We start from the raw sequence: 27071 nt of genomic DNA on the forward strand, positions 1-27071 counted from the left end.
TGTTCATTGTTGAGTTTAGCTCTAGCAGATGTGATCATCTCTCACTTTATAGAGGAGGAACCCACGGTTCCTCAATCCTGCTCCTCAAGCCCCACCCCGTACTCTGTACCACAGTGCAGGGACCACACACCATCTAACTTGTGATTTTGAGTCTAAACCCTTTAGCCAACCCAGCAGCAGAAGAGACACCAAACAGAATGAGCTGGAGAGTGGGGCTTGCAGAGTAGGCTGACCCCTGCCTGCATCTGCTCCCACCCTCCCCATCCTCCTCAAAGTAGCCAGTGGTGCCAGGAAAAAGGCTCTCTGTGGGATTGACCTGATACCCCTGTAGCAGGTGGCTTTGGGCCCCACCCACACCCCTGGGGTCTAACCTTTTCAGTGCCCACTGGTCGACTTCCAAATGTCTGAATCTGGATTGCTTTGCCTGGGGACTTTCTCTGAAACCTGGGAAGCCTGCCCCTTCTCAGTCAGGACAGGATGAAAATGCTAGGGAATTAAGATGAGAAGCTACACCTCACCCTCAAGTGGGATAACACTGAGGCTTTCTGGAAAACAATGGTCCCACAGACCCACATATTTTGAATTTATTCTTAATACAGTACAAATGGCTTTAGTTCATTTCTCACTGAGTAGCATTTCAAGTAGAGGTCAGAAGCAAACTTCATATACTTCAGCAGTTGAGAATGTGGAAAAAAATTTAGTGGCCATATCACAAGTCCATGGGCACATAAATTAAAGGATATGACCATCTGGGAGAGAAGAGGCATCACTTGCTTTTATGATCTTTTAAAAATCCTAAGAATCATATAGTTATTTTATAAAAATGGAAGGAAAAAGTGCATTTGTATGGAATTAGCACTCCTGACTTATCACTTCAAGAAAAACAAAATAATATGTGTAAATGGAGAGTAATCAAGCAAGCCCATGAATTCTATGGTGGCTGAGATACCAGAAATGTTGGTGTCAAATGAGAAAGAGCCGGGGTCAGCAAACTTTTTCTGTAAAGCGTCAGATGGTAAATATTTTCAACTTTGTGGACCGTACAGTATGAGTTGCAACTACTCATCTCTGTCTCTATGACACAAAATCAGCCACAGACAATATGTAAATGAATGGGCATGGCTGTGTGCCAATAAAACTTGACATCCACTGATATGTGGTTTTCATATTTTCAAGTGTCATGAGATATTCTTCTCTTGCTTATTTCCAATCACTTAAAAATGTAAAAACCTTTCTTAGCTCACAGGCTGTACAAAAACAGGCAGCTGGAGGTGTGTTTGCCACCTCCTGAACAAGAGTAGAACTCCCAGTTGATTGGGGTTTAAATGACATTGTAGAGGGCAAAGGGAAGGAAAATTAATGAGCAGTCCCACAAAGTGGATTTTCATCAGTAATTGCAGTCTGGTTGCCTAACATTTTGTCTTAGAAGTTATGAAAAGTGCTTTCCTCAAGGCGAGGTGGGCTTTTTCTGAGTCATCTCTGTTCACTGGCCTTGTGACCCTGGGTCACAAGTGTAAAAGATCTGGCAAGTGATGGGGTCTCAGTCACTAGCCTTGGCAAGAACTTGAATCTGTCCTGAGTAGACTGGACTTTGGAGAGAACATTTGCTCACAAAAACTGGCCTCTTGGGAACTCTGTTTTAGCCTATGAGTGACTGGCCAGATGACCTCATTTGAATTTTATCTTCTTCCCTTCTGCCTCCCTACCTCCTAATAGGGGTTGTAGTAGTTAGATCCAGTTGCCAACTTGGCCAGGTGAAGGTACCTAGTTTCTGTTGCTGGGGACATGAGCCAATCCTCATCTGTTTGCTGATTACATCTGCAGTCGGCTAGGAGGCGTGCCTGCTGCAGTGAATGATGTTTGATTTAATTTGCTGGTGCTTAAATGAGAGCCAACCTAGCACAGCCCAAGCAGCTCAGCATACCTCATCTCAGCACTCGCAGCTCAGCCCAGGCCTTTTGTAGATGCAGAAAGAAATCACCCCTGGGAAAGTTGTTGGAACTCAGAGGCCTGGAGAAAAGGCCAGACCATCCTGTGCCTTCCCACATAAGAAAGAACCTCAGTTGAAAGTTAGCTGCCTTTCCTCTGAAGAACTAACAAAATAAATCCCCCTTTATTAAAAGCCAATCCGTCTCTGGTGTGTTGCATTCTGGCAGCTAGCAAACTACAACAGGGGTGTTAATGAGAAAAACAAAAGGGCAAAAACCAGACAAAAAGAAATGACAAAGCAGAAATAACTACTGAATGCTGATTTGTAAAATCTATAGAGAGAATCCAAAAAAAAAGTATTTTCTGGGCAGTGCAGTGGTGGATCAGTGGCAGCGTTCTTGCCTGCCCTTTTAATAAAAGGGGATTTATTTTGTTAGTTCTTCAGAGGAAAGGGAGCTAACCTGGACCTCTAAATAAGTCTCAAAGAAAATACATTTTACTGTTTCATTAGAAACATTAGAAAATGCTGTACATCTAACTAATTGTCTTAAGTTAGACATTTTAAAGTTCAAGGTGAGTACACTGTACTCCAACATGACACCCAATAGGAGAGGAGTTAACAGAACTAAAATAAGACCAGTAGAGTTAGCACTTTCTTATTAAAGAAAGGTATTGGGGATGCTTTAGGCTTCTCAGGGATCCTCTTAATTTCTGACATATTTGTTCTTTTCAATAATGGAGAGGCTTCAGAGTTCTTGAATAGTAGCTTTAATAATTGCACAGGAAAGAGACCTTTGATGACAATCTTTTATTGAGGCAAAAAGTCCAGTGACCAGCCTTCAGCCTGAATCTGTGCAGCATAAAATTTAAAAAAATTGAAACAAAATAAAAACCACATGGTCCAAAAGCCAGTAGGTACCAAAATACTCACACTGAGCCCCATCCCCCCCCAGCTGTAATGAAAAAGATGTTACACTTTAACATAGAGATTAAAAAGGTAGAAGAGTATATATCCTGTATCCCTAAAGCTTGGGGCATTTCATTACCTTGGCTGCCAGTCCCCTAGAAGGACCAGTATCAGGTATATCAAGACTACCATTGATACCTAGGAAACATCAAATTTAGAAATCTGAAAATATTTCTGGTCATTTGAACTCAGAGCTCACTGGCTTATGTAGTCAGTAAAATGTTTCAAATGTTAAGTAATTATTCAGGCAAAGTTTCTGCTCAGTCCTTTGCTTCTGATTCTGGGTATTATTACAGAATTTGATGTTACCCCTTGGATCTTAGTTCTCTGTTTCCCACATTCTGGGATCTACAGATTTTTGATATCCTCAATTTTATATGTACAGTTGAAACTCTCTCATCTGATGCAATCATATCATTATACTTAAAAGGTCCAACTGCTTCAAACATTTTAATTGTAAAACACAAGTGTTTCTTCATTTGCCAGTTTGTAGAAATATAGTCAAGGTAGGGCTGCTGATTGGATTTGATCATTGTCTTTCTTAATAACTCATCATCTCATATATAAGGGAGGGGAGACATATATACAGTAGAAGTTTCCTTGATTGACTGCCACTGGGTTGATCAGTACTCCCCATTCCTTGGTGACCATCTTGAGTGAGGCACCTAAACACCCAGGAATTCGCCTCCTCCATGTCTCCCTGCCTCCCTGCCCAGTTCTACTCCCACCAGGTTCTAGTGACCCTAAAGGCAGTTGTGTTTGTTCTCAAATCTGTTTATGCCAGTTATACTGGTAATTAAAATCATATAATTTAATTGAATAATATGTAAATTAATGAAATAAGTTTGAAAAGAGAGTGGATGTTTCTAGAACAACTAAGTGCTTTGTAAAACTGAATTGTAAAGAAAATGCCTTTTGAGTTAGTATAAGAGAGATGTTGGGGAAATATAATCTAGAAGGATTTAGATGGTGCATTAGATGGTGATGAGTTATTAAGAAAGACAATAATCAAATCCAATCAGCAGCCCCACCTTGACTATATTTCTACAAATTGGCAAATGAAGAAACATTTGTGTTTTACAATTAAAATGTTTGAAGCAGTTGGACCTTTTAAGTATAATGATATGACTGCCTCAGATGAGAGAGTTTCAACTGTACATATAAAATTAAGGATATCAAAAATCTACTGTAAATCCCAGAATGTGGGAAACAGAACTAGTGGGCCAGCAGGTTTTATAAAGAGAAGAAAAACAAAGAAGTATGGCATATGGCAAGAAGTTGCACAGCAATTAATCATACCTCGAAAATGCAACACTAACTTTAAACCAGGTTTCAAAGTAGTTTTGCCCTTCTTTGACTGTTGAGGCAAACAAAAGCTATTTTCAGTTTAATCGTTTTCAGTTAAATTTTCCTTAACTGCACCAGTAGATTTAACATTCTTGGCAAAGATTCTCAGTGGAAACTATTTATTATCTGATTTGGCTCTATTTATCATTGAAAGTAGTCAGAAACAGTAAAATGTATTTTCTTTGAGACTTATTTAGAGGTCCAGGAAATAATCAGATGGAAGACATATCACAGAAATGACCTGGGACTGAAGTTAGAATCAATCTTTGCTCTTCTCTGACTCTGTTTTAAACAATTCATATAATAATATAAAAATTTTAACCCAGAAACCTGACTTAAGTGTCTATAAGAAAGGTCCATCTGCTTTAGAGTGATTGGAGCATTTCACATGTCTCTTCAGTATCAGTACTGCGAGTCCTCCCATTTATCAGCAAGGAGAGTGGCAGATACTGCATCCCCCAAAAAGTTAGAGTTAGAGTTAAAGCCCTCTGGACAAGTGGAATTCTTTGTTTCTAAATTGAGGTTTCCTCTCAGACCAATAAACACTGCTATCCTGATAAGGAGGTGCAGAGAAGTCCCAAGTCAGCATTATTTTTGAGAGTCTTTTTTTTTTTTTTTTGAGTTATTATTTTGAGTCTCTTGCCAGCTCACTCTACTAAAAAGGAATGGGGGGGGGTTGATAAACTTTTTGGCTTATGTGTCATGAAATATCTTAAGTGACAGAGTTAGGGACCAGGAGTGGATCGCATGGGTAATGGGTGTTATGTATGAATAAGTTGAAGATAAAGATAGTGGTCTGTTGCCCCAAGGGAATCTCAATAAAATACCCTCAATAAAACGCTGTCCCATATCTGTTTAAAATATTAGCATACCTGAATGAGAGTCTTCTATTCCCAGACCTCTTTTCTCTTGCCAAATCCAGGCATGAATGGGAAATCAGTGGCATTTTATCACTCATTCCATTACTTTTTTTTTCAAAACAAAAATAATATAATTTTAATTTCAATATTTTAAAATACAGAAATTGGAAAGTAAGAATACGCAATACAACTTTAACCAAATCACTTACTCTCCCCCCATAATAACCAATGTAAGCTACATAAAGACTTACACATTTAAAGTAAAACAGAAACAACATAAATACTATACACTTTCCCTGCCTGCAGACAAAAGATGGGAAATACTGTTATGAATAGAAAAAAAATGCTCTTAAAGCTTCAGCATCCCACTTCCCAGCCACACACCACTCCATTGTAACACAGTACACTTTTGTATTAAAGGGGCACACATGTACACACACACTGACTGCCTATGCAAGTAAACAAGACACTATTCTGTAGACACCCTTAACAAGAAAAGATAACAGTCATCTTAGACCATAGGCATAAAAATCAGTAAGGAAAGTCAGTCAGGCTAGTAAAACATTACTATAAAACTAGTAAATACCATAGCCAACAACTGTCCTCTTTTCAAATTTCACAGATTTAAAACCCCTAAAACCAATACCCTCTCCTATTGCCACCCTCTACCCCCTTCCCCCACAAAAACCTGCTGAAGCACTGGCAAAGTTAGACATTTCACAGTAAATGTGAAACATCATACTATATAATCTCTTAAAACAAACCTTTCACCCTCTCTCCACAGCATGAAACTATTATGCCTTAATTTATATTAAAAGTAGAAAAGTCTTTTCTGAAGGAAATACAGTTGGCAAAGATGCATATGCATTTCCTAATTGGTGCTATTTCATATCTAAAACTGCATGACTTGCTTTTGCAGTCAGAAGCTGTTTTTGGAAAAATTGAGGTTACAGCTTTTGATTAAGTCTAACCATAAACTGTAAGGCCCTTAGTTTGGTTTAGGTTTCTTTTGCAAGATAAAATAACCTTGGGGTTCACTTAGCAAGTTACACCCCAGGTCCCTGAGTATAATGTGGAAGTTATATGCATGCACTGCAAAAATAAAAACTCTATTACATTTGTTGACCTAAATGTCCATACCTTTAAATGTATGCTGGGGCCAGCCCTGATCAGCTCATGGGAGCTGATTGTGCTCCTGTTCCCTGACATGTCATTGATACTTTGGAATTGGCCACAATGGGACTGCTTACACTGTGGTAATTGGCACACACTCCAGATCAGGTCTGTCCCCCACACCCCCACTGCAAAAGTCACTTGTTCAACATTAACCAGCACACCTCTGACTCTAGGACAGAAGTTCTGAATTTCTTTTGGGCCATCGGTCTCCACCACCCTACCCCACCCCCACCACTCTGAACAATGTGGGTGAATGCAGTGAAGTTATCAAAAAGTTAAAAGGAGAAGTTTCTGATATAGTTTTATGTGTGCTTCTGTAATCACACATGAAGTAACGTGATTAACAACCAGTCCACCCTGAACTCTAAGTAGTGATTAGCATAAACTACATTTTGAGATATCTGCAAGACTGTTATGTGGTATGAAAAGATCTGTGATTTTTACTGGAGACAAAGTCATGGGTCCATGGAATACTACTGTGGTTTGTTGACTTTGTTCCTAATTGAAAGAAAGGCTACATTTCAGTTTGTTATTAAGAAGAAAAAAGATTAAAGTCCATGAATGCCCTGAATTCTGTCAGACCCCTTGGGAGCACATTGACTCCAGGTTAAGAAGTCCTACTTTATTAAAATCCTATTTCAGGTTTATAAGCATCACAATGAAACCTCCTAGGTTATCTCCAAAGTGGAGGTGAGAAGGGGGATTAATTTTAAAAATAGAGTTCTATTTGGAACCCAACTAATATCCACAAAATTCACAAATAATGCTTCTGTTCATATAATGACTTCTTACGTTATTGTTCTCATTTAAATGAGTACTTCCTCATTGACCATTTGGCTTTTGCTCCAGTGTATCAGATGAATGGCCTTATTTATGTTGTCAAATGTCAGGCAGGTGGGTTTCTTTGCATATCTGTAGGAGCTGCTCATCCCACTTGGAAGGTTCTCTCTGTTGTCCATTCACATCTGCCTTTTTATCCAACTGAAAGACCCAGTCTACATCCCACCCCCTCTTTGCAGCATCCTATGAGTACTCTGCCTACTTGGGTTCCTCCATTCTCTCACAGAACCCCTATTGTAATTTTCAGATCACTTCATTACTCTGCTCTTGTGAGAGTCATGTTAGACTCTTCTCTCTCCCCCTGCTGTGACATCCCTTAGAATCTTTCTCCACTACACCTCTCCAATCCATTCTTATCTTTCTATGTCCCCTGGCCCAGGTCAGACTGTAATTCATTTCCACTTAGACTATTTTAGTAATCACCTAACAGGCGATACTAACTATAGTTTTGCCCCTCCCATTCATTCTGCTTCCATAGTGATTTCTCCAAGACCCATCTGACTGACTGTGTTACCCTTCCACAACCACATTCAAGGGCTCTCCATTTTATCTGGCTATCAAGTCTTCCTTGCTCTGAAGCCAACCTACATTTCTGGAACTCTTCCCAGTACAGTCACCAGAAGCTCTGGCAATATGGAAGATTCCCTCTTCCCCTCAGGGAGGCCCTACGCAGTCCCGTCCCCTGGCCCTTGTACAGCCTGTCTGCTTGTCTAGAATGCCCTTCTCAGCTTTGCCTTCTGAAGGTATGTCTAATCCTACAGAGCTGTGTTTCAAACTCAACTCCTCCACACCAAATCCCTGGGTTCCCGTGGCCTAAATTAGCCACAACTGCCCCTCTGCTCCCCTTGAACTTTGCTTATCACTTTATTGCATATAACCTTTCAAAAGTCTGTCTTTTATGATTTCATCTGTGAGCCTTGGTAGGGAAGGGGTGGAAAGGTATCCTTCCTGAAGACTCCCTAGAGCATTTAGCACAGAGCCTTGTTCATAGTTCAATAGCTTTTTTCCCAGTAGCTTTCCAACTTGTTTTTCATTTTAATTCTGATTATCTCATGAACATATATTTAGTTCCCCAATGAGATTTTGAATTATTTTCAGGCAGAGAACCTTCTTTGCATGCCTTTGTATCTCCCCATGATATCAGGCAGTCGTAGATGCTCAATAAATACTTGTTGAAATGAAGTCATGCATTAGGACATTATCCTAAGTATGCTTAATTCTTACAAGGCTTAGAAATTACCCAAGGAAACATTTTTATAAACAGATAATTCCAAGGACTTTGCTTATTAATTGAACATCCATTTGAGCACGACATTAAGAGTATAAATGGAAGTGCAATTTAGGATCCGTCTTCCTGTTCTTTTCTACATCGAAACCAGAGTTTCAGCCTTAGGTAATAGCAAATATAATAATCAAACAATTTAAGGCAATTCCTAAGTATATTATTTTGGAAATTAAAGTTAATAATATGGTGCTATGTAGTTAACAAAATAGGTGACCATATGATAAAGGTACTAAAATAAGTATTAAATTTAGTGGGTCATCCTTTTTGTAGGGCCTGATGATGCACAACAGAAAATAGAACCTCATCACACTGCAGTATTGGGGGAAGGTGACAGCGTCCAGGTGGAGAACAAAGTAAGTATTGGAAATCTTTGATTTTCTTAACTTGTGCTTTCTACTAGTTTCCAGAAAGATGCCTCAATCTCTTGTGTAGCTGATATTTTTTTCTCATCTGTCACACAGAAAAGTTTATCAACTCCTTTAATTGATTTCTGTTATTCCTATTGGTTTATTTGAAAATTTTATCTACACTGATTCCCCATCTCCTGGAATCCTATAAGGTTCCTATTGTTCACCCCTAGAAATTTAAATTTGGAGGCAACACATCTTTCTTGTCTATGAAGTTTTTTTCTTTATATGTAATTGTTTTACGCTTATGTGAATATGGTTCAATCCTCTAGAGGTAGAAATCTGGTTTGCATGCATCCTCACACAGAGCTTGTCTTAATTTCCCAGGGCTGCTGTAGCAAAGTACCACAAACTTGGTGGCTTAAAACAACATAAATTTATTTTCGCACAGTTCTGGAGGCTGGAAGTTCAAAATCCAGGTGTCGGCAGGACTGTGCCGACCTATAGAGGAGAACCCTCCCTTGTCTCTTGTAGGTTCTGGTGTTTGCTGGCAATCCTTGGTGTTCCTTGGCTTATAGATGCATCATCCACCCTCCACCTCCTTCATCTTCCCATGGCGTTCTTCTCTGTGTCTCTGTCTCTTTCCTCCTTCTTATTAGGACACCAGTCATATGGGATTAGGGAGCACCCTAATCCAGTTTGGGTTACATCTTCTAGGACTCTATTTCCAAGGTCATATTCATGAACTGAAAGTTAGGATTTAAGCATGTCTTTTTGAGGGGGCAGAATTCAACCCTTAACAGAGCCCTTTGAAGGTAATCCCCATTTCAAATTAAGAGAAGCATATGATATGTTTCATAATCCTTTCTTGATAAATCCTTGCTTTTTAAGTCATGTTTCTAGTATTTTAGGAGTCTTGGAAGCATTTCTTTCCCTAGATTCCAAGTTTGTTTTCCATGTCTATTTCACCCTCTTGTATAATTCATTCACCATCTCATAAGCCTATGAAACCAATTTGACTGCTTCATGTCAGTCTAATAAAAGGGACTGAGGAGATAATCATACAAAAACTCCTGCAAATCAGGTTAACTTTGTAGACCAGGAATGAAAACTATTTCAATTTGGTGGAGAGGTAGTTTGACTGACTCCTGGCCCTCTGGTCCTGGTACTAGACAATGTATTGGAGTACTTTTCTGGCAGCCCACCTCCTGCTGCTGGAGTCATCTGCAACAGCACCACGAACTGTAATGAAAACCTCATAAGCACCAGAAGAAATGCATAACTCAAGATCTCTGCCCTTTAATATTAGGTTGAACCCATTTGAAACTGCCACTTTGGACCTATAACAATGGCAATTCCATATGTTTCAACCCTACGCAGGAACTAGCCATGGAAGGCTACACATAGGCCAGAAACTAAAAACATAAGATTATTCTGTAACATGTTCTGCTTTCACTTGGCAACAGCAAATAGCACATTGCAAGTGATAAGAATTTGGAAGCTGAATCTGAACACCAATAAATGATGAGAAGATCCAGAAAGGCAGGAAACAGCTGGGAGAGCAGTGGGGAGAAGAGGGCCAGAGGAAGCCATCCATTCATTGGCAAGCACAGGCGTCACTCTCTTATATACACTTCTGTAATTGTTGCTGTACATAAGCTTAGCCTGAGCCATCATTTTTCTATGAAAACCTAGTGTTTTAAAATTAGCATTTAAAGGGGCCTATGTCACTCATGTCTACAGGGTAAGTATAAAGTCACTCTTAAGGTTTACCTGAAAGCAGACTGTATAGGTTTGAATCCTGGCTTCTCCGCTCGTTAGCTATGTAACTTTGGATGCATTTCTCAACCTCTCTGACCTTCAATTTCCTTGTCTGCAAAATGGGAATAACGAAACCAGCTTTATGAGGTTGGTAGGAGGATTATGTGAGATTAGTATGTTGAGAACCTACTCCAGGATGGAGCACAGGGGTTGCCAACATATGACCCATGGGCCAAATCCAAACCTGTTTCTGTAAATACGGTTTTATTGGAACCCAGCCAGTGCCCATTCATTTATGTATTATCTCTGGCTGTTAACCACGCTACAAAGGCAGAGTTAGAGAAGTTGAGATGGAGACCGTCTGGTCCACAAAGCTGAAAATACTACCCTCTGGCTCTTTACAGAAAACGTCTGCCAACCCCTGGTCTAGCACCTAGTGGGTGCCCAGTAATGATAGCTGAAAAGTTCACTGATCCAAACAGCTAACTTAACACATACCAGTTGCATAGTCATACCAGATGCGTGTGGCAAATGAGGACTCATACCTTAGGCCCTGAGGCTTAGATTAGGACCCATAACAGATTCTTCAACTAGCAAGAAGGCCCATAGGGACACCCAGGGTCCAGGACAGGATTATCCTCGCTTAGAACTAGTTGTAACTTGAGGATAAGGAAAAGGAGAAAGATGTGACTTCCTAGTGCTGCCCCCAGTGCCATTTACACTGAGCTGAAGTCAAGGAAGGAGAGCTGATTTGCTCTCTGTATTCCTTATGGATATGTTCTTCCTGCCCTTTCTTTCCTTCTCATTTCTGGTTGTTTGGCCATGTAGGCAGTTTCCTCTAGAGTGGCCAGTCTCTAAACAGGAGAGGTGGGAAAGGAAAGAACAACATAGACAATCACACCTTTCTCAGCCCCAGCTTTCCTTGCTGCATCCCATAGCATTTGGCCCATCTCAAGCTACACAGGCCAGGCTTCAGGGACCCGTCTTCTTTACTCAGAGGATGGATTGCCTCTTGTGACCCTTATCCTCAAGTCCACCATGGTAGGTAGAAACTGCAGGGCACTCAGTTTATGCTACATGTAAGAGTCTTCAAGCCAGATCCTTTGACTTCTTGGAGAATACCCAAACCCCAACAATGTCTTCAGAATGGACATAGCATTTTCAGAGTTCTCAGAGATTTGGGATCAACCCTGGGCTACTGTGACATTTAATCCTAGACTGGCACCAGTCGTCTTGGAACAGCCTCTGTTCCATGGACTGGGGCTCCCTGTGCTGCTTTGATGCACAGTTGGCATTCTGGATTTTCAACTGAGTGATGGTTGCCAGGCTGGCTCCATGATTAGGAGGATGTTGATTTGATACGAAAGGCTCATTCTCATCCTTAGACCCATACCTATACTCATGCCCTGTTGAGAAAGCCTAAAGCCTCATGGATTAGCAAACATACTTGTAGTTTGTAAAATCAGGCAATCAGTTCCTCGTTGGCCATCTTCAAAGCCATACTTGAAGGTGATGGTACTTTTTATTGGCACCATTCATTGGGAAATTATTACATTAGTAAAGATGAACATTGGCCAAGTACACCATTTGATTCAAATGAACATTGAAAGACAGGAATATTATAAAACACTATTAAAGCTAGAGGCAACTTTTTTGCTTATTTATGTAAAAGTTCAAAACAAACCATTAACGTTTTAAAAACTGATAACAGTTTTATCTTTCCATTAACCTAAATAAATAAAAACAGTGAAATCGAGTAAGAGTGAGCACATACAATTAAGTCATGCAAAAGTTTAGCTTCTGTTCTGGTAATTTTTTTCAGGTAGTATATCTATCATTATAATAAGAGTTCTTGAAGCATAAGCATAAACGTAGATTCATTCTCACAGTCCTACTGCCATCTCAAGCTTTATATTTATAATTAGTTAAAGAAAATATGTGTAGGCTACTCATTGTTTGGAAATTGCCCATACCTTAAATGAATCATAGGACCTTTCGGCTTTATTTATTATGGGTATCAGCAGAATTCAAGACATATGTTGGCGGTAGTATTTATGGAATAATGAGTGATTTTTTTTAAAGTAAATTATTAAATCAACCCAGAATGTGTCTTGGTACCAGAAACTATGAGAAGGCACACCAAAGTAAAAGACATGGCCTGGACCTTGAAAGATCTTGAATTTTAGTTGGGATGATTATACCTGAAACAGTAAGTGGGCATCTGTTACCTTTGCCTTGATCTTTCCTTAAATTCCATAAAGGCATTGACTTAGATCCCATAGGAACTCATGTCTTGAATAGATCTTTCATTCTCTTAGTTTTTGAATGATTTTCAGCATTTGGCACTGAATGTGTTGGGTTACCATAGACAAGGATTTTCAAGATAAAAGCAATGGGGACTTGCAACCACATTAGTGCTTTACTGATAAACAGAAAAATTATCAGCATTTGCTAAAGAAGGCTAATTAAGGAAAGAAAAAAGAACACATTTCAGATAACTGAAAAGGCACAAAGCAGATCTGGTTTGTATTAGAGGAGAAGGGGACCCTCAGAGCTTGAATTTGCGGAAAAGTAATTTATAAGAAACTTGACCATCCTCCAGATTTTCCCAGTAGTTCAGTAATTTCTCATTTCTGTCAAAATGACACATGTCCTTTAATCCTACTGTCTGAATTACAAATGGAAAGTCTTTATTTGATTTGAGTATTATCTTAATTTAAATTATTATCATTCCAAAATGTATAAACTATAGGACATGTCATCACCCTCAAATGATGAATTAAGAAATTTAGAATTGAAGGAGTTCAAACATATATGACATAAGGAGGTTGATGTTTCTTCTTCCCTTCTTTCTTAACCCCGCCACCTGCTCTCTTCTTCCTCTTGACCCAGGACTCAGATATGCCCCTGTGCTGGTTTGAAATAATGTATGTACCCTAGAAAAGCCATGGTTTAATCCTAATCCCATTTTGTGAAGGCAGCCACTTCTTCTAATCCCTATTCAATATTGTATGTTTGAAACTGGAATTGGGTCATTTCGCTGGAGATGTGATTTAATCAAGAGTGGTTATTCAGCCTGATTAGGTAGAGGCGTGTCTCCACCCATTTGGGTGGGTCTTGATTAGTTTCTGAAGTCCTGTAAAAGAGGGAACATTTGGGGGAATGAGAGAGATCCAGAAAGAGCAGAGAATGCTGCAGCACCATGAAACAGAGAGTCCACTAGCCAGTGCTTTGGAGGTGAAGAAGGAAAACGCCTCCTGGGGAGCTTCATGAAACAGGAAGCCAGGAGAGAAAGCTAGCAGATGATGCCATTCTTACCACATGCCCTTCCAGCTGAGAGAGAAACCCTGACTGTGTTCACCATGTGCCTTCTCACTTGAAAGAGAAACCCTGAACTTCATTGGCCTTCTTGAACCAAGGTATCTTTTCTCTGGATGCCTTTGATTGGACATTTCTAAACTAGCAACTTATTAAATACCCTTTTTATAAAGCCATTCCATTCCAGGTATATTGCATTCTGGCAGCTAGCAAACTAGAATAGCCCCCTCCCTCGAAAGAAAAACACAGAATACTATTTAGTGACACCTGTCTTTCAGATTAAATGACATAGAGCCAATGATCAGAATTATTGCTCTGAGATACTTTTTCTTTCAAATGTCTATTGTTTTGCACTAAAATTTCATCACTCTAAAACCCTTACTGACTAAATCTTTTTGGATAGCTGTTTCCTTTTTTAAGTTGAGTTTTTAGTCATTAATTATCACATTGGTGGGGGGGGAGAAATAATTTCAGATAGGAACCAGAAAACTTCCCCCTTTCTTGTGCACTTAGATTATGCTAAGCATAATTGAATGTATTCATAACCTGGGGTCATCAGCATGTATTCATTTATTGTCCTGAGCTATAAAGAATGGTGAAATCTTCAGGTCCAGTGTATTCCTGCAGTAAGTGGTCTGAGACTAATTTTCAGCTTCTATGACTGTTTTTCGTGTTTTCTTTTATTTCCATCCTTGATATTAAGCTGTCCGTCTTCTTGTAATGCTATGGGGGTAGTGTTTTCCTGTCTTCTAGCTTTATATCTCTTAGAGATTCAATGACCACCAAGTCTAATTGTTAGAACTGTGTGTAAAGTAAGACAAGGTAGGAATGAATGAGGGTCTATGCTAAGGGTAAAGCACTAATCTTTCATATATGGGCTTTATGATATTTGTTTCGAAAATTCGGACTATCAGAAGCCCTTTGAGGGTACTCTTTGATTTTCTTCTGGGTTCATGTTAGCATATTTTGATAGCAAATTGAGTTGTGAATAGTTAAGGTGATTTATAAATAAATACAGTCCTGAGAATGGTTAAAAAGACTCTTTTCAATATGAAGAGGTGATTAAAGAATCTACTGCATGATGTACTAAATGACATCTACATTTCATTCCAACCCTGGGATTGTAGAGAATAAATGAAGACTTTTGCAGAAACTATTCTACCCTAGTGTATTAGTTAGGGTTCTCTAGAGAAACAGAATCAACAGGGAACACTTGCAAATATAAAATTTATGAAAGTGTCTCACGTGACCGTAGAAACGCAGAGTCCAAAATCCACAGGGCAGGCTGCGAAGCCGATGACTCTGATGGATGGCCTGGATGAACTCCACAGGAGAGGCTCGCCAGCCAAAGCAGGAATGGGACCTGTCTCCTCTGAGTCCTCCTTAAAAGGCTTCCCATGATTGCATTTAGCATCACTAATTGCAGAAGACACTCCCCTTTGGCTGATTACAAATGGAATCAGCTGTGGATGCAGCTGACGTGCTCATGACCTAATCCTATGAAATGTCCTCATTGCAACAGACAGGCCAGCGCTTGCCCAATCAGATGAACAGGTACCACAACTTGGCCAAGTTGACACCTGTCCCTAACTATGACACCTAGATTCCCTTTTTTTCTAAAGTTGGAGGCAGAGGGAGAAATAAAGTTGCAGTTCTGTCAAATATAACAGTTTTTTTTACCATGTGGAAGATTAAAGAACGAATTATTAATTTTTATTGAATCCCATGTTCAATTTTCCAGGACTAGTAACACTACAATGATTCCTAATTAAACGGTTTTATATTAGAAGTATATAAATATAATGATATATATCTTATCACATATTTAGTGCTCTATTAGCAGAATATGAGTGAAGTTTTAAAAGTTTTGAAGGCTTTGTTTAAAAGTACAAAATCATTTTTGCTTTGCTTATTGTTCTGTTCTGAGTTGGGTGAACCTAAGAGAAGCTTCGACAGAAATATGTAACAACCAGTTATCTGTTAGCAAATAACGAATGACGCTAAAATTTATGGGCTTAAAACAACAATGATTTATTAATTCTCACATGTATGGTGGGAGGGGGTAGTTCTTCTGGTTTCGCTAAGGTGGCACATGTGGCTGGGGCCTGGGGTCAGCAGAACTGAGGCACCTCTGAGACAGCCAGTTGACTAGGTTGGGCTTCCTCACAAAATGGCAGCAACAAGTTGGTGTCCCAAGAGGGAACATTTGCAGATAGGAGGAGCTGGGGAAATGAAGATGTAGAAGGGGGCTTTAGGGAATCAGAGAAGTTGCTAACCAGCACATCTGGGATGCTAAGTACATCTGGTTACTGAAATGAGGCCATGAAAGTGAAACTGACGGAGAATTACAGTAGAGAAGTCTGTGGTTTTGCAGCCAAATGTCTGCTTATAGGTCTGGGGCTTCTTTTGGTCAGCAGGGTCCAAAGTCAGGAAGAAAAGCTGAGTACGGTATGGAGGAGATAAGGACAAGCTGGAACCTACCAGCACCTCTGAGTCTGCCTGTGGCCATACCTAAACACCATGGCTTTCTGAGAGCAGTGGCACTGTTCCTCTTCAGCCTTCCAAATTGCACACAGATTTTTCTTTTGCTCAACACTCACTCACAGGGAAGGAGATTCTGGGAAATATCTGTATAAGTGGATGAGTGTATCTGAATATATATGTAATTCAAATTTCCCTCTGACAGAACCACAGTTATCCTTAATTCCAAATGAAAACTCCAATTTCTAATTAAATAAATTTATTGAAATGTTTAAATAGTTTTAGGATTTTGATAAAGATAGGACTTTAAGAGTTATCACATTTGCTTTTCAAGTATTTGATTCATTTTATGTAGTGAGATGAAGATCTAATGGGTATTAAACCTGAAATGCATTTGATTATAAAATGTTTCCACAAACAGAAACATATATATATATATACACACACATATATATGTGTATATACATAACTTTTAAAACCAACACATATTGTGGCAAGTTGGAAAAAAAAATGCAAAAAAGCATCAGGGAGGAAAAAATCACCTATTTCCAATCACTCAGAAATAACTAGTGCTAACGTTTTGGTGTACTTTTTCACTGTATGATTTTGTCCTTAAAAATTAGAACAATGCTATATTTATCATTTAGAGACATTTTGAAAACTTACAATACATTATGAACATTTTAATATTTGTTGAAAAAATAAATTGTAATTGTTGCATGGTATTTCCTCTTTATAAGCATACCATAATTATTTAACCTCTCATTGTTGGAGAAATATGTTCAATTTTGCTATGCAGAATAGTGCTACAGTGAGCAAACTTTGTGTGGAATTGATTATTCCCTTACCCTCTATTTCCAAAACTGGCCCTAATGGGTCAGGGATATCAGGTATATTGGGGTTTTGAATCATATTGTCATATTGCCCTCTCTAAGGATTATTGTACCAATTTAAAATCTGCCAAACAAATATGAAGATCTGTGTTTCCCTGAAGCCACACTAACACTGGTTATTATAATTCAAAAATATTTTTCTGTGTCTAAGCGAAAAAAAAAATCTGATCCTTATTTCAAAACTTTTAGAGATATAACATAATAAGACTTTTTTATAGAGGAATTTGTCTGAGCAGATGTCCCTTGGATGCTGTTTTCATAAGTTCCATTTAATGCAACATTTATAGGGCCCATTTTTATATTAATAGTCATAAATGTCAAAAGTAATATCTTATTTTTGGATTTGTGTAAATACTCTTCCCTTTAAAAATTATATTGATGATGGGAAATTATAAACCCTACAGTGTGCCAATTCTGTCACACAAGTTTGTCGCGTAGTTTGTCTTGAAGATGTGTCCAATTTAAGAAAATCTTAATGTAAATCCCCCTTCTCTTTAATTTGAGAAAGATATTTTGGTGGCCTGGATTGATTCTTGAATTCTAACTTCTATTTATTCTTAAGGTCTACGCTTTTTCCTAGTGAATGTAGCATAGAAAATGTTTCTGCTCTTTACAGTCAGAATTCGGAACATTGTTCATTTGGCCAGCATGTCAACTTCAAATTGCTTCGAATTTGACATTCAAAAATATGCATATTTATTGTTTGATGCTTTCTTGTTGATTTTAGGATCCCAAGAGTTGCCACTTTGTCTTAATTGCTGGAGAACCAATAAGAGAACCAGTTGTCCACTATGGTAAGCCCAAAATGAATGGTGATTTTCTTTTTCTTTGAAAGTAGTATATGTGTATAATGTTATTAGTAAGAATAGATAGGTTTTTGTTCTGTTTCTCTAGCTACAATTTTTTTAATATTGTTTCCTTTATTGTCAGAGGAGAATACATATATGCCTCTTATTTTTACCTCCATTTGCTTTCTTTTAAAGCAGCATTTCTTCAGTACCTAACTATGTGTAGGACATTGTTCTTGGAACTGTGGGAAACATATAATAATATCTTCTTTGCATTGTTTCATAGGGGAGTTCAACTTTAAAAAGATCTTAAGGTTTACTGGGGACTTTGAATATCGTTTTTCTCTTTACCCAAAATAATAGTGATTTCAATACTGTCCTTGTAGCTTACTGTATTTTTAGAGAAAACTGTGAACCTCTTATGAATAATGTCTTTGAAGATTTCTAAAATATTTAAGTCATTCTTTGACTATTGAAAAAATAGATATAAATAGGACTAAACCTGGAGGCAGACCATCCTGATACAAGTACTGTCACTAGTCACATCTATTCTTTGTGTCTTGACATCTTTATAACATTGCTGTTTGATTAAATCTGAAAGCACCTAGAACCCAACTTATTAGTTAGATAAATGTCTACAAAATATATGTCCACATCACTAATTAGTAAATTTAATATTCTTTAAAATCCCATGACATCGCCTTGCTTTGCATGAATTCCCAGGTATAAATAATGATTTCAGAAAGGCCCTGATTGATCATAAATTTTAAAAAACACTGATTGTTTTTGAACTGTTCTTCCTTTTTGACCTACTGATTACATAAGGGGAGAACATTAAATAATACCCCACCAAGCCTGCGGCATCTGACCTCCATTTTGCAGGCTCACAACTTCTACTCCTAAGGTTCATGGTTCTTGACTGAACAGCACTGAAATGGTTTCTTCTGTAAGAAACCTGCAGGCAGACTGTGTAGGACTAGTTCATAATCTTGATAAACAATGACTAGAAATTATGTGGGAATAAGATGTGGAGGTTGAAAGTCTTTTAGGTTAAGTGATCTCAGCAGCAATAGTGAAAGGTGAGTATCCAGCTGAAGGAGGTGATGCACTAATGGGGTGAAACTGCTTGAGGTCCCCCTAGGCTCAGGTTATGCGAACCTTCTCCTAGTGACTGGGAACATGGAAACGCTGGATCCACCTGCACATACATACAGATAACCAGACAAAGGAGATATGTTGCTTGACATTTCAGTTGATGAGAGGCAAAGCATTTGGGAAAGTTTGTTTTGTTTACTTGTTTGTCTTTTTTTGTTTTGTTTTTACTTTTAAAAATCCAGACATTCATTTAAGATTTTCTTTTATATTTGTATGTTTAAAGACAGCCACAACTACTCTCAACTATTTGGAAACTAGTATTAGTTAACAAATCAGCTAAAACCCTTTCTTCTCCTTTCGTTGTGTGTCCACAAATTAAATGTGATATACAGAATGCTGGAATAGGAAATGGCCTTCGTAATGATGTAGTCATGTCTCTTTTATGAGTGAGGAAAATGAAATCTGGATATTTTACTTATTTACTTAGCAGATACTTTACGTAGCACTTCCCATTTACTAGGCATGGGCCAACGTTTCTTAGTGTTTATCCATTTAATCCTCAAACAACCCTATGATGTGGATACCCTTATCCCCATTTCATAGAGGAAGAAGCTGAGGAACGGGGACTCAGTGGTTTGCCCAGGGCCACACACCTGGGTTCACACACCGGCTTCTGCCTCCCGTCCACCCTGCCAGCTGCTACTCACCTGGGCTGCCCCTGGCTTTGCCCTACAGCTTCTCTGATGAAAAGAGATTGTTGGTAGCAGAACTGGAATCTGAATGCCAGTCTCTTGCCCCCCATGTCTGATCCTCCCTCCACTATACCATAGTCCCACAGAATAATAGATTAATCTCATGTGGTTTTATTATAAGAGAAGGAGTTCAAATGTTTAATTAAAAAAGAGATGAAAACTACAGCTGGAAAGAGTATTGACAGAAATATCAATAACTATCAAAGAATTTTGTTGTCCATAACTCTGATAGTTGATCACCAAAAAATGTATGCTTTCTAGATTCTGGTGTTTTTCCTTCTTCTTGAAGGTTGGAGGAAATGAGCTTCCCCAATTCGGCTTTGGTGGGCTCAGTGCCTCTCTATAGAACAGGCTTGTTTCTCAAAGTGTGGTCCATGGACCAGCAGCGGCAGCAGCTTCTGAGGCTTGTTAGAATTGTAGACCATCAGGCCCCACCCAGATCTACTGAATCAGAATCTGCAGATTCTCAGGTGATTCATGTGCATATTATAGATTAAGAAGTACGGCACAGTGCCTTAGAAAAGTATCAAAATGGAAGCCCAGAAGTGCACTGTTCTTCCAGAATGATAGTTGGGAGATGGGAGTGATGATCCACAAGTCCAAACTATAGCAAAATTATGATACGTAGGAAATGCACCCTTGGCCCAGCACCTCTTCTCATTTTCTGGGTTCCATTTCCCTTTCCTCTGTGTGTCTCTTAAAAAGTTGGCTTCTCCAGGGTGCCCTCTAAGGTTTATTCCTTATTCCACATATAAGGGCTCTCTTCTTCTTCCCTACCTGATAATAGTCTGTCTCCAGATGAAATTTCTCTCCTGAGCCCCAGATCCAAATTTCCAACGATGAATCTGGCACCTCTACCGGAAAGCCATTTTCTTGTCTCCAGCAGCCCCATCTTGAGAGGTTCCCAGCTGAACTCCTCGCCCCCTCTTCCTGCCCTTTCAGTGCCACCTCTAGAATTTACATACTTTCATTGTTCCATAAATCAAAGTCTTGTGGTTGTTTGTTTTCATAACTGTCTGTGTGATATTTCATAGCTGCTCCTTGAGGGGAGGGACTCTATCACTCATTTTTCTTTTATCTTTATGTCTCTAGCTCCTGTCATTTAATAGGCGCTCAAGAAATACTTGATAGTTGAATGAATGAAAGAATTTAGATATCCTCTGCAAGTTTTCCCTTCCTATTGGCATCCTGTTCTCTGCAACCTCCCAAAAGCTCCCAACAATGTCATGGCATATCAACCTGCATCCTCCTTCTCAAGTTTTAAACTAAAGTGATCACCAAATCTATACTGATATGGTCACAATGGCTCAGAAGGTAGAATGTGATATTCCCTTTAAGTAATACCATTATATTTTAACCTGGGCCTCCCAGAAAAAGCCCCTCAGAGGAGGGACTTCCATAAAATCAATGTCAGGAACCTCTGCAGGCTGGTGAAAGAAATTTGTTGAATAGACAAACCTGCCAACTGCTTTTAAGACATTGCCATTGTCATATTAGAGCTGGCCTTGTTTATCCAACAGATCATGGGAGTGATACAGTCCAGAATGGTGCTCCTTTGCCCCTACAGTGTGTGAAGGAAAGGGAAGAGGCAGTCATTTTGCCTCCTGGTAGATGAGGGGATGACTCCTTCCACACTTCAAGCAAAACTTGAGTTTAGACCCAGGAATTAGAAAAAGGTGTCAATACATTATGGCCTGTGGTCAATTCTGTCTGTTTTGAAAATAACGTTATATGGGAACATAGCCACATGCATTCTTTTACGTGTGGTCTGTGGCAGCTTTTGCACATAATTGCCACAGACACTCCATGGCCCACAAAGTCTAAAATATTTACTCTCTGGCCCTTTACAGAAAAGGTTTGCTGACCCCCAGAGATTTCAAACAATGATGTTTTTCTGATAATGAAAAGTTTCTAATCTTTTGTTGTCAGTGGTGTGCTATTTATTTGTTGATTGTCAATGGTGTGCTATTAATTTTCAAAATAGGCTCAGAATGCTAATAAGTGCAGAGCTTCCATGATGCTTTGGCACCAAAGCTGTGATAAGATTTGGTGATTATTTCTATCAGATCAGTTTAGTTCTTGTCATCGGCTAATGCTATAAAAATTACTACTTCAAAAATGGATATAATAGACCCAAACGTATGACTATTTTGAATAAAGAGACAGCCATTGCTGATGAGGAACATGCAATGAATGGGTGAAATGCATCTGCATTTATTTAACTGAAATGTGGTCTTGATAATCTGATCACACACAATCCCAGTCAAGAAACTCATATTACAGTCCTCGGTGGTTAAACACTGCAAAAGCAGCCTTTTACCATTCATATATGACTGGATTTTGTTTCAAATAAAGAGCCACAGAGAAGTGGGGCCATTTCTAGTGGTAGAGGACAATGACATCACTGGAACTTTCTGAATGTCTCTTCTCTGCCCTAGGTCCATTTGTGATGAACACTGATGAAGAGATTTCTCAGGCCATTCTTGATTTCAGAAATGGCAAAAATGGGTTTGAAAGGGCCAAAACCTGGAAATCACAGATTGGAAACTAGTGCCGAGCACAAGAGCAGGTCTCACTGCCTCCTAGAATTTGCAGTTTGTGGCATCTGTTCACTCCTAGAATTTGCAATTTACGGCGTCTGTTCAGTGCATTCAAGTTCCAAAGCCGATGTAGCCGGTACTTATAATGATGTCCACCCTAACTCAATAACATGTTTTTTTATAGCAGTGTATGTGGGATATTTGGTGGCACCTCCAGAAACCTGCAAATAAACCTAACCATTACTTTTTTGAAAATCCGTGTTCTTCATTTTCACCTGTTACTTAAGCTTCTATGAAAGAAAAAAAAATCCTGTGGTGTATGTCTGTTTTTTTGCACATATGCATGTTTGTGTTATTTGTGTGCATGTGTGGGGTTTTAAAGTGTATTTGATTGCTTTCTGTGTGTCATTGGCAGTAGATGTGAGTGTCTGAGGTCCCTTCCTGAGCAACTTGATTGCTTTAAAACAGCTGAAGTCAAGACTGCAGTGCTGGGGTTTCATGTTACAGGTTATCTGCTTTAAAATAACAGCAGTCCTGGGCGTTTAAGTCAGTTTTCAAACTGCCCAGCTATTGGTAGGGATGCAACAGGATTACCGCCAAGACTTCCCTGCATTTTCTGCCAAAGTCTGCGTCAGATTTAAGACACATGCTTCTGCAAGCTTCCATGAAGGTTGTGAAAAATGTTTTAATCCAGAGTTTGGTTCCAGCTTTCTGTAGCTCCAAACACTGGTGGCTGCATCACCTCCTTTCTGCAACCAGCAGTATAGTGTTGAGAGATTTTTTTTTTAATTTGCTGGACGTGAAATGGATTTAGAGTGCTTGACAATTTCAGATTGAAGACATGTCCACTTCCTGATTATTTTTGAGACCATGAGGGCATTTTAATTTTTTCATCCTTCTTTCTCTCCCTGCCCCCCCCCCAGGATTATGCAAAAACGTACCTTGCCTAATTCAAGTTGTTTCATTGGCTTTTGATCACAACTGATTGTTTGGGTTTTTTCCATGTGAAGTCGTGGGGTTTTGAACTTTCCTTCTGGAGAAGAAATGCCTTTTGACACAATTTTCTCTAGCTGCCTGATGTCAACTGCCTGACAGTCAATGGATATTAAAATATTCAAAATGTATGCACAGTGGGCAGTGGTGAATATTTTCATGATGTCTTACGTGCAGCTGGTGCAGGGCTCCAGTTATGAACATGGACCAGTGAAGGTAGGTGAGCACAATTTGTAATGTGATGAGGATTTTGGTTACGGGTTTAGATAGAGGGCTTTCTTTCTTTGTCCCTACTATTCTTGAAACTAAAAAAATGCAAAAACTCCTGTAGTAGACAGGGTGTATCCTGAATTTGTTAGTGACTATTTTATTTCTTTGACTTACTTTACAATGCTTGCCATGAGTGTCTGAAAATGAGGTGGGGTTTTTCTGGGGTGTGATAGAATGTGCACATTCTGGCATTTTTTTCAGACAGGACTATTTCCCCTCAGTTGTATATGCAAATGTCAGTGCTTTTCTAATGAAGCACTGATTTTCTTTTATAACACGGATAACTTTGTTTATCATTATTTTCTGTTTGTTTGTGAGCAGCAAAGGTTAGTTTATTTCTTCTGAGAATGCCAAATTACAGTGCTTTTCTGCAGATGCTTTTGATCTGGTTTTGCAAATTGTCCATTGCTACCATCCAGAAAAATGACTTCTCAGAAGTTGTTCTGTTTTTAGTAAGGCATATAAAATCCAACAATAATCAAATCCAGCCTACTTGAGTGTACAAACATCAGGTAGAGCCAGCGAACTCAGAGTAATGCAAAAATAAAATGAGTTGGGACATTACCGCTAGAGTAGTGTGTGCCCAATTATATGTATTTCAAAGATTACATTGTTTTTTAAAAAGATTTTTATCTTGAAAATGATTCACATTTAACTGTTTTGATTGAAGTGGTGCTAAGTTATTACTGATTTAGGATTTCTGGCCATGAGCAGACAAGCAAATGTGGGCTCGAGTGTCTGTAGCTGTCGTTAGGACGTGTGTTCCCACTGGAGGGACATCTCCCCCGATGGAGGAAACTGGTTCTTGTGCAGTGAAAAAATTCATACTCTCTTTATGTATAAAGCATAGGTAGGTAGGTGGGTAGATAGGTGTACATGAACAGATATACAGTATATCTGTGGTATTATTTTACTGCCAGCAGCCAGACTGTAGGTAAAAGGGAATCAGTTTTGAGTACACATAACAGGAGGGAGGGTGAGATCTGACTTGTTTGAGGCAAGTAAGGCTTTTCAGGTGGTTCAGTATTTTTAACTCAGGAATTATTTCCATATTCTGGGCTCATCAAATTTTAACATCTTTCTGTTTTACATCTTAAATATCCATTTATTCGATGGTACAAGAGAAACTGAATTGTTTGAAATAAGAAATGGTCTTTAGGTGGTTAAGCTCTCTTAAAGAGCACAAACACCAAGGATTCTTTAGATGTCCTTGGCATACTGAAGCTTTGAATGTTTCCAGTTTAACTTTTAAGATTGCAATTTATTTGATGGTGCACTGCAGGAAAGCAGTCGAATTTACCTGTGATGGAAAACATCCTTATACAGGGAAGATGCAACATTAGTGATATTATTAGGGTTTGTTTGTTTGTTTCCAAATATATCAGAAATTCTTTTTAAATGTGAAGCTACATATACTGAGCTTATATCCCCAACCCTCCAGCTAAATTAAATCTTTCTGCTTTGAAGGAAAGAGTTGCCTAGAGTTCAACAGAAATTTAGGCATAGATGTGACTGAGTGGTGAGGTATAATGAGGTATATCATATTGATTATATCCGTCCATTTCCCCTGAAAATAGAATCTTAAGAAATATGCTTCTTAATGTTAATATTCTTCTTGATTAAAGTTCAGTATGAAAGTATATTCAGAATGTTAATGATTTAGGACACCGGGACTTGAATATTCCTGGGGGGTTTTTGTGCTCTTCCCTCCACCCTCCTGTCTTCAAACAGCCTTTGTCCAGGATGGGTGGTGGCAGCAAGCCTGGCTGTAGGTTGCCCTTTCCCACATCCTCACTCTCTGGCCTTAAACATTGCCCAGTGTTTCATCTTACACTAGAGGCATCTCTGCTGCAGTTATAGGAATCTGTAACTATTTTTTTCTACAGCACCCATGCCAACAGTACCCACTGCTCTGGTCAGTCACTCTGAATATCATTTGAATGTAGACATCCTGATTTCATTCGTCTGACCACTTGTGCTTGGAAGGATAGCTTTTAGGGTCCTGCAGTGCATGAATGATACAAACTGAGACAAATCTGTTTGGAAGCCTCAACTTGAATCCATTATATATACTGTTCAGCTAAGTTTCTCAGTTAAGCAGAATACGTTTTCATCTAGAAATAAGGTTAACTCAATGCCTATACTTGGTTCACTGGTAGAATCAGATTAACTGCCTAGATGTGAAATTTATTTCTATTCCTCTTTTCTCCAGCTTTTCTTAGTACATTTGGGACAGTTATATATAGTTGCACAGCTTGTGTACTGCTCAACTCTTGGGACCCGCCCACATAGACACACATTGGTATGTGACAGCCTTGAGTACAATATCATAGCGACTTTGGGTATTTGGTAAATAAGTATCTGCAACTTCAACCTCATTATCTTGCAGTTCACATCAACCTTCTAGCCAGCACTATTTCTGGATGATTTGAGAAACATTTCTTATCAGCAAGGATCTTAGAGCCTTCCTAAGCCACTAAGGGAAGCCAAGCTTCATAAAATTTTTCAAAATCACCAATACAGATATATCAATATCTTGATAAAGGAATAATTCCAGGTGTGAAAGTCTTTCTCAACCCTTTTCTGGCAATATTTATTCTATCTTCTTCATCTTTCTCTATATTACCTTTCATCCACCCTCTTTCTTACCTTCATGGTGGAAGAATCTTGCTGGGTGTTAGAGTCATCCAAAGTCTGTGTAAGACTGGAATAATTCCAAGAGCCACAGGAATGTTAGCTATCTCTAACTTTCATGAGAAGCACGTGGCTTACCAGATTTCATGACCTTGGTGTCACTTGCCTTCTCCTGAATAAACAAGGACCAAGGGGCACCTTCCTATTCAACTCCAGGAAGCAAAGCGTCCACCCACAAAGCCACACACAGGATAGTCCATTGACTTGGTTGCTAGTCAGATGGTCCAGTAAGTTCTTGCACACCTTTCTATTAGTCGTAGTCCTTTAAAGGCATCTGAAACATTTTTCATTAATTTCTTCTTTATGTCCTTGTCATTTAATGTGTTGAATTATATGCTTCTGTGTGCAGATTTCTTCCAATCTAGTTAATAACTTTTAACTGGCAATTGCAGCCATGACATTCTTTTGGAGCCCAGGGTACAATAGAACCCCCTGCATCTTTTATCTTGAATATAATGCTTCCTTGTATGACTTATTTTTTTATTTAAAAATCCTGATCTAGATCAGGATCTAGATCGGGAAGTCCCCAGCATATTTATATTACCACAGTTGGACAGAGGTGCCAAATAAAGAGCCACTCAGATGATGGTAAAATGGTTTCTGATCACATTTCTAAGCCCAACTTTTTCTTATCACTTAAGGCCGGCAGAGAGGGTGACGAATGTTATATAATCGGAAATGTGACTGAGCTGTGTATCAGATATGAGAATACTTCTTCTTAGGTTGCTTTTATGG

General features: G+C 38.9%; 2 protein-coding genes across 8 annotated transcripts in view; both read left to right on the forward strand.

Moving 5' to 3' along the window:
* PIR (pirin) overlaps nucleotides 1–22634 on the forward strand; it is a 97845-nt gene extending 75211 nt beyond the window's left edge. For all 6 annotated transcript variants that reach the window (XM_077146355.1, XM_077146354.1, XM_077146359.1 and 3 more), the window contains 3 exons: nucleotides 8675–8757; nucleotides 17932–17998; nucleotides 22278–22634. In XM_077146355.1, coding sequence (XP_077002470.1) covers nucleotides 8675–8757; nucleotides 17932–17998; nucleotides 22278–22390 — 263 coding nt within the window. In that variant the 3' untranslated portion in view covers nucleotides 22391–22634. The remainder of the gene's footprint in view (nucleotides 1–8674; nucleotides 8758–17931; nucleotides 17999–22277) is intronic.
* Nucleotides 22635–22746: 112 nt separating this feature from the next.
* VEGFD (vascular endothelial growth factor D) overlaps nucleotides 22747–27071 on the forward strand; it is a 34110-nt gene continuing 29785 nt past the window's right edge. Inside the window, exon 1 of one of the 2 annotated variants that reach the window (XM_077146364.1) lies at nucleotides 22747–23592. Coding sequence is in view for 1 of the 2 variants with exons in the window: in XM_077146362.1 (XP_077002477.1) it covers nucleotides 23478–23588 (111 nt within the window). In the remaining variant the exon portion in view is untranslated. The remainder of the gene's footprint in view (nucleotides 23593–27071) is intronic. The other variant, XM_077146362.1, reaches the window with a different exon arrangement.

This window comes from Tamandua tetradactyla, chromosome X (assembly GCF_023851605.1).
Source record: "Tamandua tetradactyla isolate mTamTet1 chromosome X, mTamTet1.pri, whole genome shotgun sequence".
Taxonomy (NCBI): Eukaryota; Metazoa; Chordata; class Mammalia; order Pilosa; family Myrmecophagidae; genus Tamandua; species Tamandua tetradactyla.